General features: G+C 39.9%; 1 protein-coding gene across 1 annotated transcript in view; it reads left to right on the top strand.

The window, feature by feature from the left end:
* Nucleotides 1–13,641: 13,641 nt before the first annotated feature.
* RUNX1T1 (RUNX1 partner transcriptional co-repressor 1) overlaps nucleotides 13,642–15,558 on the top strand; it is a 136,843-nt gene continuing 134,926 nt past the window's right edge. Inside the window, 3 exon segments of the mRNA XM_023222886.1 lie at nucleotides 13,642–13,762; nucleotides 13,937–14,020; nucleotides 14,023–14,079. Of these exon segments, the coding sequence (XP_023078654.1) occupies nucleotides 13,642–13,762; nucleotides 13,937–14,020; nucleotides 14,023–14,079 (262 nt within the window).

Here is a 15,558-nt window from a genome sequence, read left to right as displayed (position 1 = left end):
CCTAGTTTCCTTGAGATATAGTAAGACTGCTATACATATATAAAAAAAAAAAAATTTAAGATTTCAGGCAAACGTCAATCTAGAAGTGTGTGTGTGTGTGTTTTTTTTTTTTTTTTTTTTTTGGTTGGTTGGTTTGTTTTGTTTTGTTTTTTTCCAGAAAACATGACAAACCAAAATTTCCTATCTTGTAGAATGTTTTTTCCTTCAAAGAAATTGGACCACATTGCAAGGTATGTAGGGTAAACTGGGTGGTTGACACCACCAATCCTGTGGTCTTACCAGTGCCTCATCTAGAGATTACATTGATCAAATGATTTTCTCAAAGGCACAGATGAAGTCTGGGGGGAAATCTTAGGAAGGTGAATTGAACTGGACCTGGGCAATGGCTATGCCCTTTCTAACTATGTCGTCTTCCAGTGGGACAAACAGATAGCTCAGTTGGTGGCTAGCCCTATTGAGAAAAAAATAAGTAAGAAAAAAGTAAGAACTGAGCAAAGAACTGAACATGATTAACAGCAGTCTATATTTGCTACAGATTTGTTGGCCAAAAATTTCTTCCCTTCCCACTGCTGTGCTGTGAGCCAGTTGGCTTCTGTTTTCTCCCCAGAGGTGGATGCACTACAGTGATGTGGTAATTCCCGCATGAAAACAGTCTTATGAGGTGATATGGGATTCATCAGACTGGAGTGCACCATGGAGTAAATTGATATTTTTAAAGGATTAGGAAAATGAGATGATTAAAATACATACGCATCTTTTAAAGAGTACATTCAATATGGACATAGATACACTGATCTTGCATAACAAAGACATAAATTTCCAAATAAAAATGATTCTTTACTAAGTATAAACACAATTTAAAACCATTTAAACAATCTGGATTATATATACTATCACCGATATAATAATTAAATGAAAGAATGAGGGCATGCCCTAGACAAATTAAACAGCTTGTGAATTTTTTACTGCATATTGATATGTATGCTGAAGAATACATGTTTCAACTACTATAGGAGATTAGAAGGAAAGAATTACTTATCTCTAAGATCCTGCTGGCTTGAAGTTTTTTTTCATAGTGTTTTTTAAAAAAATTCTAGTTTATTGGAGAAAGTACAATTAATTTTCAGAACAATTTGTGGTTTATTGTAAAATCTAAAAGATTTTATACAAAGTTAAAACAAAAACACATAAGAATATATATTTTCATATCAAATTCACCATTATTACAGGAAGTACTGATATGCATATATAAGACAACGGGAAAGTATCTATAGGCACATATGAAACAACAACAAATTGATATCCACATATTTTTCATTTAAAATCTTGGTAATGTCAAAATCTTAGGTTTCTTAATACTTCAGTCAAAAAGAAGTCAAGTTGGTAGCGTCTGTTTTATTTAGATAAGACATCTAAGTGGGAACTTTTTAAACCTCTTATTCATTCATTACTCAACAACTATATATTGAGCACCTAGCATGTGCTAAGCACCGTTCAGTGAGTAACGACCACTGTCTTTGTGCAGTTACAGCCCAATAATATACACCTAATCGAGAATTATATAGACAAAATAACCAGTACAAATTACAGAAAAAAAATAAAAAGATCTTCACTAAGCACATTCCATAAAAAATGTGGAATATTGGATTTCCATGGGGGGGATATTGCATGATTTTATTCTGGTTTATGGTATTTTAAAAAATCATCTTTCAAAAATGGGGGTGGGAAATATTCAATTTAAATGAGAAACATGTGAATAAGGTATTTTATTTGGCATCGTTATTTTTCATGAATTAGCTATAAAAGGTCACATGAGATAATTACTAGATTACAGATAGTTGTGCATATAAAAATACATACATGTATGACAAGTATGCATCTGTGTTTCATTTTATGCAATAAATGAGTTCTTGCAGAGTTTAATGTGTCAAAATCTAACAAACACAAACATTTAAATATTCAAAAATTAAAACTCATTTTCTAAAGAAACACTAGTATGTATTTTTTCGCAAAACTTTTCAAAGTCTTTTTTTTTTTTCAAATTAAATAAGTAATTGAAATTTTACAACTTTGGCTTTTGGGATGCAAAGTGGTTTTTAAGTAGTACAGAAAAGCATGACAATCTGAACACATAAGAATCTCAAATAAAAATCAACCCAGTGTCTGTAGGGTTGCAGCTAAATTATACCAAACTGATCAGTTTATTTGGGTGGATGATGGAAGCTATTTTTAATTTATAATTTTTCTACTTAATAAAGTATGTTTATTCGGCTTAGGTTAAAAGTCTATCAACAACTAATGTATTTATACTGCACATTGAACATGTACTAAGTGTATGTGGCTCAACTACTATGCAATAAAATGAAAACATCTCTGAAATGTATTCTTTTTTTGGTCCACATTCTAAAATGAAACATTAAACAAGTTAAAAAAAAAAACTGCAAAGATTTGGAATAAAACTTGTTCATGTAAAGCTCAAAAAGTAAATTATATAAAATTATACAGCAAAAGGGAGAGAAATTGCAAATAGTGGGTAAGTCTAAATTTATGAAAACTTAATTATGGCTTGCCATTCTTTATGTTTATCATATTCTTTTTTTGTACAAATACAATAATAAATAATTTTGTTAGAAGTAAGTAACGTGGTAATTAACGATTTTCCTCAACCTAGGCAAACAGGAGGACTTTTTCAAGGAATAGAAAATCACAGCTTGGGAGTCATTTAAACTTTAAGATCTATAAGGAGGAATTTTAAACATGCTAATTAAGTACTTGTTAACATTTTGTATAGGAATTCCTTTTTGTGAAAGGTGAATCACACATCTCTAAAGAAGGTAATAAGCACTCATCTGAAATTTGTATTGAAAGCTCTGCTTTTTTAAAGGATTGGTTTAAAGGAAAACAAAAAGCATCCTTAGGCAGCATTACTGGAAAAAAAAAAAAAAAAAAAAAAAAAAAGCCAACCACCCTGTAAATTGAAAGAACTCAGTATTTTTACAATAATAAAAATCTGATGATGTGAGAAAAATATCTTCTAAAGTGTGAAAATCTAAAGTTGTTAGCAAGGGTTCCAAAAAATATTTTAAGACATTATTGTGTATTTTATCTTTTAATTTAGTGGTTTCATTGTGGTAGGTAGGTGCTGACATTTTGTTTGTTTGTTTGTTAGTTTGTTTTAGTAAACTAGCCTTGAGTGTACAGAAACCTTATCTTTTCTGTGAGTGTACAGATATGAAGACTTATTATTCATCCTGTCTCCTTGGATTTTTTTAAAAAATCAATTAGTAGTTTATTTTGTTTTGAACATTGTCATGTGTATCTGCCACCCCAAGTCTAAGGTAGCCAAATATTTTATGGCCCTGTACTGTTTTCAGGTAATTCATACTCTCCCACCACACAGTATCAACCAGTTCCTACCTTTTCATTTAATATGTTTTATTTTCCTAGATTCTGCAATTCAAGAATCATCTTATGCTTGATTTGGCCCCTATAGTTATTATCTGCTTCAAATAAAGGAGTTAGGAGATAATACAAGGATAAACCCTATAGGAAAATATGTTCTACATTTTGTAGAACACAGGCCTTTCAAGGAGGTAGCAGGTGGATTAAGGAATATATTGAATAATTCTTTATATATCAACTCAAGGATACAGGTTCTTCCACTGCTTTTATCAGAATTTGGAAAACAACTCAAGTTGTGATATATTCTATCTGATATCAAACCAAATCGAGAATTTTTAAGAAGTATAACTAAAGAATGATCATTATTTTTCCAGAAGTATGACTAGCAAAAAGGAAGATCCTATAAGGTTTGTGGTGTCTTACAAAATATGCCTTGGTGTCATGAGTGTATCTCGATTGTGTACAATTTTGATTTGATTTCCTGCAAGTTACTTTCCATTGATTTAGAAGTTCAAAGTTTCTACTATAATTTTATACCTACATTGGCACAATTTACAGACAGAAGAAAAATGTAGCATAACATTTCTATTTTATCTCTCACTGCTTTTTTATGTCATAAAACTATTGCTGATTTACTTTTTCTATATTTTAAATTACGATTTCACAAGAATCATTCCTGATTCAGGTATCACTTTTTAAAATTTTAAATAAAGATGAATATATGCCTCCAGAATCCAAATTATTTGGTCTCAATTTGGGGACAGAAGAGATTAATAATACAGGTAATAGAATAATAAAATGTCAACATGATTTTATTCTTTTAAGAACAATAGTAAGCTTTGACATAATTTTCTACACAAAGGAGTTATATTAGTATGGTATACATAAAATTTCACAGTTTAAGACTATTCATGCTGTTAAGATTTGCGAGTATAGTAAAATATAAAGAACTGTAATGCATAAATTCTAGAATGTACACCTTGATAAAATGAGATTCAAATTAAGAGCATCATAATATCAAATACCAAGACTTAACGTTGCAATTCATTAATCTATTATAATTCATTAGACAAATATCCCAAGGAGATGGGAGAATGTACAATGAGTTTTTTCTGGAAATGAACTGCTAAAAATTAGTAGAATCTGAAAAGACTTCAGAATTGGAAGCTCCAGCTGGGTTTAAAAGGATGGGGGAAGGGATTTTACTCACTATTAAATATTTGAAACACCACTTCAGAAAATAAAACCCACAAATGTCTCATCAGTTCTTAACTGCATCAGGCCGACTCAGACTCTATCTGACATTTTTTTCCCTTTGTAAAAATGAGATTTTAAAACATATTCAGGACATCTTACATTGATTTAGGCTAGTTGGAGAAAACGTGGTTCAGAGTAGGATTTCAAATAGTTCCACTAAATACGATAACATTTGCAGTCAGGGTACTGTTCCATAGTAATTTTAAAAGATTTCATTTTACTTATCATTGCAAGCCATTATCTGACCATATTTGACCTACATATTAGTATTTTCATTATTATTCAAGCCCTTTTTTGGCTCTACAAATTGTCAGTCCTTTTCACCGAGATTATTTATTTACTCTGGAAATATCTGGAATTCTTTCACCCTATCTTTTCCTCCGGGACTACCCCCCACCCTGCCCCCAAGTATTGATATTAATGTCTGGGGGAGGGGGGCACATCTAACAAAAACCTGAGATAGAAAGCGGTCCCTCTTAATGGTATACTATGGGAGAAGGAGAAAAACAAAGGGAATAAAAGAAAATGATAATTGTTTTCTCTAAGGCTATTATCTAATGCGAAAGCAAATAGTCAGTCTGGAAATCAGCTAACAGAAGGGGATTAGAGAGGAGATCTGAGAGTGGCTTGATTTCTAGCAGAGCTGTCTCTCCAGCCAGTGATGAGACACAGGCAGGGCAGCCGGGAGCGCTCCAGATGGCCGGGGAAAGTGGTCCTCTTGGGTTACTGCAGGGCACTCTGGCCGCCTGAGAGCTGGCGGCCCGGGAAGGCATCATTAGGGAGCCAACCCCACGTCCAGCCTGCATGGGAGAGGGCGAGGCCGGGAGGGAGGCCGCCCGCCAACCCGCACGCCCTAGAGTGCCGGGCTTGCCCATTGTTAACATATACTTGACCTCCGTGACCCCCGCACCACACAGATGTCTCCCACCTCCACCTTCCCCCGCCCCGCCGCGGGCCCTCCCCCCTGCACCTGGTAGCGGCAGCGCAGCCGCCTCCCTCCCGAGCGGCCGCGGCGCCCCTGGCGCGAGCGCGCGCCGGAGCCGGCCTGATGCGGGCGCTCTCGGCGCACAGCGCGCGGCGCTCCTGCTCCCCGGCGGACGCCCGGCCGCCCTGCAGATAAATGCGTCGCCTTCCTCGAGAGTGAGCGAGGGCGGGCGAGGCAGACGTAGACGCCGCCTGTGACAGTGGCAGTTCCCTGCGCCCCACATCACATTTGTCTGCCACAGCAGCAGCAACAGAAAAGCGGAGGGAGGGAGGGAGGCGGGAGGAGGGGAGCAGAGCTCCGCAAGTCTTGGGCTCTGCGTGGAGGTTGCGTTTGGCTGGCGTCCCCGACCCCGGGCTTTTTGCACCGCAGCTCTCTGCGTAGCGCCGGACGGCCGCAGTCGCTCCGCGGCGCGACTCCGCGGCCTCGTGGCGAGCGCGCGTGGGCGAGTGGCCGCGGACAGTCTGGCCTCGCGAGGGAAGCCGCGCCGCGCCCTCTCCCCGTCGCCCCGCGGGCCGGCCGAGACGACGGGAAGTTTTATTTGCAGCTCGGAGCCCGTGGCGGATGGTGGGACTCTCCGGCCCTGTGCAGTGTAAGTGCCGGCGGGAGGGCTTGGCCGGCGGGCGGGCGGCGGGGACGGGCCCCTGGCTGTTATTAATTACTGTTCCGATGACCGTCATCTTCGTTTGGATTATTCGACCGCGAGAGGCTCCAGGCTGTACTTGTCGCTCAATTAGGGTAGGACTGCGCACCAGGGCAAAGAGGAACATCGCGGGTGACTCCGGTCTGCGATGACACTGAACTTCGCGGGTCAGCCGAGGATGAGATTTTTGCTATTAGATTCCCCACACTGTCTTTTAAAAATATTTTTTCTTCCCTCTCCATAGTCACGGTATGCGAGCAGGAAGATGAGTGGGTTTCTCCCCCCACTAAACAACAACTGATCGAGGTGCCCATAGTGCATTTGGCAGGTGGCCCTATGACCGCATCGTGGGGTTGTTTCTTTTTTCCTTTTTTTTTCTTTTTCTGTAAACTGGAAGCAAAGGCTTGTTTTGATGGTGGAAAACTTAGTCCTAAGGAGTAGGAGAGGCGGGATCTTAACTTTGGGAGCGGGCTGCAACTAGGGTGGGGGTTTTCTTAGAGATACCCAGGCGCTCTGCGCCCGCCTGCGAAGTTTCCCTGTTACGCCTGGCCGTTTGGCGTGCTGGATTGGGAAGCTCCTGGGTGAGCGGGTGGACGGCGGCTCCCGTCCCGGGCTTCGCAGTCAGGGGCCGATGGGCAGCGTTGTCCCCGCCCGACCTCTGCGCGCTCCGGAGCCAGCTGCCCCGGCCCTCCTGGGTGTTCCCGTCGCGGCCCCGACTCGGTGCCCGCTTTTCCTGAGCGGGGAGCACAACCTTGTGCCCTGTAGCTCCCGCCAGAAGGGATCCAGACTCAGAGCCGCGTCCGGAGAATTCCTTTCGTTTTCCAGGAACCCCTCTGGTGAAGCCCCCGGGTCAGTGGAGACATGCTCCGGGGCCCGCCGCTCACTGCCCTCTTTGCGAACCTGAAAGGACCGGGTTGGTTGGCGCACCCAGCCCCCTTTCCCCAGGCGGACCTGGCGTTGACTGGGTTGCCTTGAGCAAATATAGCTAGGTCAGCACAAGGCGCTCAAATCCATTTTTTGAAACGTACTATTTTTTTATTTTTTGTAAGGGCGGTCAATCCTTGGAAAAGTTTGAGTACTATGATTCCGGGAAGTAGGATGTGAACCACAACTGTTACTAAAAATAGCTGCCTTCCCTCCCCCTCTCCCCCCAAAGTCCTTTCAGTTTGGAGGATTTGGCTGGGCGGCCGTGCAGCCCATGGTCTCCTCGTTCCTTGCAAAGCATATCGGCGGAAACCTTCAAGACTGGGCACCACACATTCCACCGTGCCCTAGCCTGGCTGCTGCCTTCTGGGGGAATCCGCAGAAGGTCGCTTTAAGGAATAGCTAGGATTCCCGTGGAGGAGGTTCTGCAGAACAGTGCCCGAGGCCAGAGCGAGGGAATGAAGACCGGGATAACTGGAGAGGCCACTCCAGACAAACTTCATGTGCTTAATGTAACTCTGAGCCCCCTTTTGAATCTTTAACTTCGCTTTCCTTAATTAATCTGCCCAGGGCCTGTATAAATGGCTGTCCACAGCTGCTGCAGATTGATTTATCTCCTGATAAAGGTCGGGTTGCTGACCAAAGCATTCCTTATACCTTCTGTGTGAACTGAAATGTGTTTTACAGGGATTTTTTTTCCCTCTCCTAGTCTCCTTTTTAGCATCTGTACCATTTTTAAGTGCACTCAGTAGCTTTTATTATCATTGCCCTCCTTTGCATAGAACAGGAGTGGAACTGGGTCTGTGCCCAGTGATTCCACACTCCCTAGAATACAAATTGACCAGCTTCTCTGTGATAAACGGTTTGTTAGTGTTGGGGGCCTCCTTTTAGTTTATGGCAGCGTTTGCCTTGACCATGTGAGTATTCTGTTGTGCCCACTTTCTCCTGTCACACAATTCTTTAGAAAAGGTCACCAAACACCATTGTTTCTTAAACCATCATAGCCCCAACCTGAGCAAAGTTTATGTCAGCTGTGATGTGTATACACAGAAGCAAATATATAATTCTGTGGATTTTCCCCCCTTTTATCCTTAAAGTCTAGTTTTTAATATTATTATGATTTTCAGATAATAAAGATAGGGTTGTTTGATTTCATTTTCTTTTTTTTCTGTACTGATTTTTTTTTTTTTTTTTTTTTTCAGAGAAGTCTGACAATCTCACCCAATAGTAATCAGGGTTTGATCCGGGCATTTTTGCAGCCAGGATGGATGCTGAAGAAGTTGAAGTCCATTATTTCTTGTGCTGTGTTCAGCATTTTATATTTTGTTGGTTTATTATTTTAAAGGATGAAATTCCAACAAAACAACCAATCAGTCTTATACTGGGTGCATAAAAACGGACTTTTTTAAATACTGAGGATAACTTTTTATTAAATATTTGTGTTTAGGCATTAATAATTTTATTATAAACTGTTTAGACAGCGGTGACTTTATTTGAAAAGCTAAATATTGCATGGGGGAATTTCAATACTCAGTTTCTCCAATGTCCAGTTTATACCTAATAAAAGCAGTGGAGAAAACAGTCTATTTTTTCTTTTGTGTTTGGACAACTCAAAGCAGACTAGAAGTCTTTGAAATGATATTTTCCTTTGTGGACTTAATCTCTGTGGTCCATTAATACCTGCTAATAATTTGTGTTAAAATGATCTTTAAAAGGTCCTTTCTAATAAAAATCATTCTATGTGCAATACAATACATTGCACTATTAAATTGCAAGGACAGTATTTTTGCAGTTATGGGACTGCAGCTTTTTAATGTTTGCACAATTTTCTTTTCCTGAGCGGAGTGAAATATTGCTCTTGACGTTAGTATTTGATGATGTGCTCTCCCATTGAGGTGAAGGTCTAAATATTTGTAGATAAAAGAGCACTTCATAAATTGCAAAGAACTACACAAATGTAAGGTGCCATTATAATTTATTTTATTGTCAAATCGAAGCTTAGCCAAAAAATCTTGCATTTCTTTAAACACTGAAAAAGGATCACGAGAAAGAAATGCTTCCAATAGGAATGCTGGTCAGTGGTTGTCAGTTTAGGACATTCTTCACTGTCAAATCCTGTTTCTCACTTCTTTGATATGAACATCAGCTGACAGGCACTGAATGCAAAGCCTTCTTCACTGAGGTTTTATGCAGGCAGCATAGCCCTTCATAGCAAAGCAGTCTGAAAAATTGGCACCTGCAGGATTTGCATGTGAAAAAAACCCAGTCAGTTGCATTTTGCTGCAGTCTATTACTGTAAGTTATGTAAGTTCAGTGAGAAAGGCTATTTATTTGTTGCTGTTTGGGCATTTAAAGGTTCTTTGTTTTATGGACACCTTATTCATCATATAGTGATCCACAGACTTTATTGATAGCAGAAGCAGGGAGAAGTGAGCTCTGGCTTTATAGAAGTTATTTATTATAGAATGGAGGTGCTTTTAACCATGTGCTTGCAGAGTGCACTTACATTCATAGTTAATTTTTAAGATGTACCTTAAAAGAATGAACTCATTCAACTTTGAGAATAATCTATCAGAAGTAAAACAAATACATAAAACTAACAAATACCCATTGAAAATAATATAGGATTTTAATTTCTATATGTTAATAACAACTCAAAATCTATAAGAAAAAAATTTAAACCTTTTTCTAAATTCAGGAAAAAAGTTGTTTCCCCCAACTTATAAAATTATGTTTGCCTTTTAAAAATCAAATTTGACTCTATTTATGCAAAATAACTAACAAATATTCAATCAACTAAAACACCTCAGTAAACCTGAGTATTATCTGTCAGCAGGAACATTTTATCCAGAATAAGCTATTTATTATTATCTAGAGACACCTTCCAACTTCACTTTTTTTTCCACAGCCATTAATATAAGAGTTCCTAAATAATGTTTAAAGAACAGTGAACATTTTATTAAAGCAAACATTAGTTCAGTTTAATGGAGGTAATTGTAAGTGATAAGACAGAGCAGGTTATCTATGTGTTGTTTAAACAGAAGGAGCTACTTTGCACCATTTCCAGTAGCCATCTGTAGAAGAGAAGGGTTTGCACCTGTCTGTCCAGACTAATTATAGATTAGGGCCAAAGAAATGAAATTCGAGGAGGTTTTCAGCTAATGAAATCCATACTGATTTTATTGTAAATGTGTTTTATGTAAAGAGGGTGATGATGGTGGAGTTCTGAGTGAATAAATCGCTATGTAGCTGCTAGGCACTTGGTTTTGAAGCACAATTCTGCTGCATTAACCTTTGATATTAAAAAAAAGACAAACAACTTAGACATGGATGCTAGCCTTTGTTTGGCATCCATAGCTACAATTTAGCGAGCAGCAGTGAGGTTCAGTGTGCAATTTAGAAATATGCTGTATAAAGCAGCTTAAACATTAAGAATATTATATTCTGAAATGCAGATGAAGTAGAAGATAGGTTCTGTTTTAGCTTATGCATATAAAACATTGGAAAATTAGAAAGGCTTTTTCCTGCATTTCAGCTTTGTATCCATGAGAAATTAAAGCAAAATGAGTGAAGAATGCATTCTGCAATAAAAGGTCACATGAATGTCTACCACATCTGTTTATAGTAATTATGAACATAATTAACATAAGAATTACAAATGAAATAATGACAAGCTGAGCAATGAGATATTATGCCATAATGGTCATATGTTGGAATTCTCACATTATAGCACACTAGAATTCACATACTCAAAGAAAGAAAGAAAATGCTAGATTTTTATCTGAATTAATGCTTCAAAACTTATCTGCCTGGGGCAGATGGACTTCTTGCTTTTATAGGAAGGTAACCTATTATTAAGAAAAGAACTAGTTGAAATTAAGATTTCTAGTCTCTAGCCTGGACTTTAAGACAGCTGTGATTATAGAAACCACTTTCTGTTGTACACGTTTTCTGTGATTATACTTCTTGATTATTGTATTGCTGTTTTTTTCTTCTTTTAATTGAAAGCTTTGCAGCAAAGTGTTTGCTTTGGAAGAGAGTCATGGATTCTTCCCATTTGAGAATTGGTTGATCTTTTCTATAACTGTGAGCCAAAAGTCAATGAACAAACAAGGTACTAATAGAAATACTGTGCATTTACAAAATCAGACCATTGGCAGATGAGCTTTTGAACAGAGTTCTTATGCCTCTAGAATTTGGGATGCCCCTTTTAAAAAAAGCAAATCTTTTCAGGGTTTGAAAGCAGTAGTAATGCAGGTTTTTTTTTAATTTTAATTTTTTTTTAAAATAGCATTTCTTAAAAGAGCATGTAATGGAAAAATCAGTGGGCACTTGTAAATTGTATTTTTCTTCCCCTGGAGTTTTGTTGGATTTTTAGGTGTTTATATGTAGTCTGTGTCCAAACTGATGTAACTAAAATGCAATAAAGGGTGGGGGTATGTGCGGTTGCTTTCGGTTACTCTGAATGCATTTTTCTAGAATAGCTAGAGAAAAGGTGAAAGGTGACCTTTTATAAGAGCTAAAGTGATACTCTAGAAATCTGTTATTAAATTTAAAACATGTAAGTATGATAGATTTTCACCCATTTAAAGCTCACTTGATTTTGTAATGTAACCAGCCAAGTGTTTTACTTCCTATCCTTGCACCCTTCTCTTAACTATTGAACCTGGTCACTTTTTGAAGATTTATGGAGAAATATTACCTTGTTCTCGTCTCAGTGATACCATGAGGTTTTCCACATTATTGGATTACTGGAGGATTGTGGCAGACCCCTTTTTATCTGACATTCATTGCATGACAAGATTTTCACACATGCCCTTCCCCCACCTATGCCCAGCTTTTTTCCACTTTGTGTTACCTATCATATTTCTTTTAATTCTATTCTTGGGGTTGAAACATTGGTGTGTGTGTGTGTTTGGGTGGGGTGGCGGAGAGGGGGTGGTGCTCCACTAAACATAAAACCGTTTTTTGGCTAAGTAATTTGGAGGGGACTGTCTGATTAAACAATGCTTCTTCTCATTTTCTAAAGGGCCTCTTAAAATTTGGTTCCCTTAAAAGGCAGGGGTTAGTTCTCTTGCTATTCTGTGTTTTTCTACTCACTAGCCTTACCCTCCACCCCCATTTTATTCCTTTCTATGGAGACCCCATGCATAAACTATTTTATAACCTGAAGTTTTACAGCAGCTAGGGCTACAGTGCACACCATGAACAATTGTGTAGTTTATTGGCTCCTTCATTCTGAACTCACTCTTCATACTGTAGTGAGAGCTTCTTAACCAAGCTTCAGTGCCTTGAAACACAGCACAGCCAAATACTTCCCCTCCCCCAATAAAATAACCTCTGCTGTATTATCCGCGCTCCATTAAGGATCTGATCAGATGTTCACATTGTCTGATGGGTGTATTTAAAAGTGAAAAGGGGCTCCCAAGGGACTACTCAGGTGTGTCTCCTTCCTGACCCTGCTGGGGAGGGGGATGAACTCTGGACTGACGGACAAGCATTAGCCCGTGCTTATTCTCTGATTGATTCTCTGGCTCTGGGTGGGTGAAGAGCCATGAGGCAGCTCAAGCCAAGATCGATTGCCTCAATTTCAGATTCCCACCTCCAAAATAGACTCTCAGATACACACATAAGGAGCCCCCTCCCCCAACACAATTTCTGGAGGTGGAGCAGGTCTCTAAGAGTCACCTGTAGCTACCAATCACATGTGGTCCTCCTTATCACAATGATGCTGGCTGCAGGAGTCTTCAGCTGGGACACATTAAAGTTCAGGGACAGGAGCTATTTTATATCTCTGCATGTGTGAGTGTGCAGGGGCTGGAATTTGGGAGTATTGGGGTCAGCAAAGAAAGGGACAAGAACTCCCGACTTCAGGTTGGTCTGGAAGGCTGCTTAACTGCTCCTAGACTCAGTAGGTTTGTTTTGCAAATTGTGGCTATTTGGATGGAGGTGAGATGGCGACTGTTTCCTTAGGTTCTGCCAAAAGAGAGCTCTTGCTCCTCCTCTGACCTTGACAGAATCTCTAACATGTTCCAGCCTAGCCCTGGAGCAGGGAAATACAGTTTGCTGGATTCCTCCCTTTTTTGGGTGGTAGGGGCAGATTTGGGCATGCAGGGGACTTCTAGCCTGTCTCATTCCCAGACAGCCTTAGGGTAGCTCTTCCCCACTTTCTGGCCCCATCCTGGGGTCTGAGCCCCCGCCCCCTCCATCCCTCCTTCCCTCCTGCCTGTGTCTCTCCTTCCCTCCTGCCTGTCCCTTTCTCTCTCCTCTCTCTCTCTCCCTCTCCCACTTTTCCTCCCTCTCCCGCTCCGTCTCACACGCACCCTATGTTTATTTTCCTGCCTCCATCTGGGCCCTGCTGATATTGTAATCACCCTGATGCACGTTGGCTTCTCTCCTCTCCCTCCTGCGCTCACACACTCACTCACACACAATGTGCCATCCTGACAAGCCTTTTACTTCTGATAAGCTCCAATGTGTGTTTAATGAATACAAAGCCGCGGTCTGGGTGCCGCCTCGGCCGCGGCCGCTCTCCCGCGCTCCTTTGCCAGAAGGTAATCTCCGTGAACAGGGGAGGGAGGCGAGCAGGGAGGAAGGAGGGGTGGCCAGGAGGAAGGGGGCGTGGGGAGGCGGCTTTTCTCTCTCCCTCTCTCCCTTTCCAAATGATTCAGAAGTCGATAAGACCAGGAGAAGTGAAGATGTAACATGTTATCTGTCGCTCCTCTTAGCTGGCGGAGAGAATTTACATTTAAAGATTAGCACAGTGAGAAAGAGAAATCTGCCTTTTGTTGTGTGGGGTGAGGAGGAGGCATCTACCCTGGCCCTGACGCTATCTCCCATCACCTCTGCTACCCAGACAGGACTCACGGAGGTGAGAATACCGGAGGGCCTTATCTTTAATTGGGTTTAGTTTTGCCAGTCTGAATAGGTTTAAAGAGACTCGATAAAGGGGGAACAATAGATTATTTATTGACTGGACGCTGAAGCCTTTAGATGAAGAAGGGAGAGACAAAGCTGCTTAACAACTTGATTAGTTCGTTTTTATTTTAAGGTGAGACTCTCTCTTTTGGTGGAAGGAAGGGCTAGAGAACTTTGGTGCAATTTGGATGACTTAAAATGTCTTATTTCCTCTCCCCTGACAACCCCCTACCCTTCTCAGCACCATGTACCTCCCTGATTTTAACAGGAGTTTCATTTACCCCTTGCATTTAGGATTGATGAACTGAGAAAAGAGGGTAAAGGCTTTGGGGTTGATCATTAATGTTTGGTTTTGTGTGACTTGTTTTAAATGCGTGATGAATTGATGCTAACGGTACTTGAATGAGTAAGAAAAGCAAATGAAGCCTACTTTTAATATGGAATTAGTTGATTTTATAGTATGGTTCAACTCAGGCTAGAGGAGAAAAAAATCACTCCAAGTCTGTTAGGTAGATTTGTATTTTGGATTTGAACCATGAAATCTTTTGGTTGGAGCTAGTTTAAAAAAAGGAGAAAACATGTCTTATTGACTCACAAGTATTTGAAACATTATAATATCAACTTTAGAAGGTTCTTAAAATGAAGAAAAGTGGAAAAAGTGATTGTTTTGCCTCTTACACATTGTCAAGATAGGTGTTTTCATAGATAGCCAGATATTATGCAGTAACTAAAAGCCTAATTAAAATTTGTTTAAAGCCAGGGGGGCATGTTTCCTTGTTGACAGCAGCAGATCGATTGGGTAAGACAATAGAGTCCCATTATTTTACTTCCATTGACTGAACATATTGACATTTCAGGTTTGCTGTTGCCTCAGTGAGCATGATGAAACACTGAAATTCACAGACCAACTGGCCAGAATGGCACATATATTACTGTATGTCATTTCTGCCTTCAGGTTACCTTATCACCCAGACAAAATGGGAAAGGACAGCCTGGAATCTTTCAAAAAGGGTAGAGCTCTTTTGGCTAAGAAGCTAATGGATAGCATGTCTCAGGAACATCTTAAATTTTACCCAGAATTGGGTGTTACACAGAAATATGTGGAGCGTGTTTAAAAATCTGAAAAGCATGCTAGCCATTGATCTTGCATATTTTATATAGAAGGATGCCCATTTTCAAGATTTACCTTTACCTGGAGTTATTTACAGTGAGTAGTCGGTCACTATTCAGGTGACCAGTTTGTTGCATGAGTGACATTCGTTCTTTTCCAGTCTGGGGTACTGAAACAGCCAGGCACCTGCTAAATCTATATCTCATAAAATAATGTGTAGTGTCCCTTCAAAAATAGGGTCTGACTCTGACTTTTTGTTTCCAGTTTTCTTTTACTGGGTGGAATACAAAGTGAGATGTATGTATTTTACACTCATGTGCA

Source organism: Piliocolobus tephrosceles, chromosome 7 (assembly GCF_002776525.5).
Source record: "Piliocolobus tephrosceles isolate RC106 chromosome 7, ASM277652v3, whole genome shotgun sequence".
Taxonomy (NCBI): domain Eukaryota; kingdom Metazoa; phylum Chordata; class Mammalia; order Primates; family Cercopithecidae; genus Piliocolobus; species Piliocolobus tephrosceles.
This window is presented reverse-complemented; position numbering and strand designations above follow the sequence as displayed.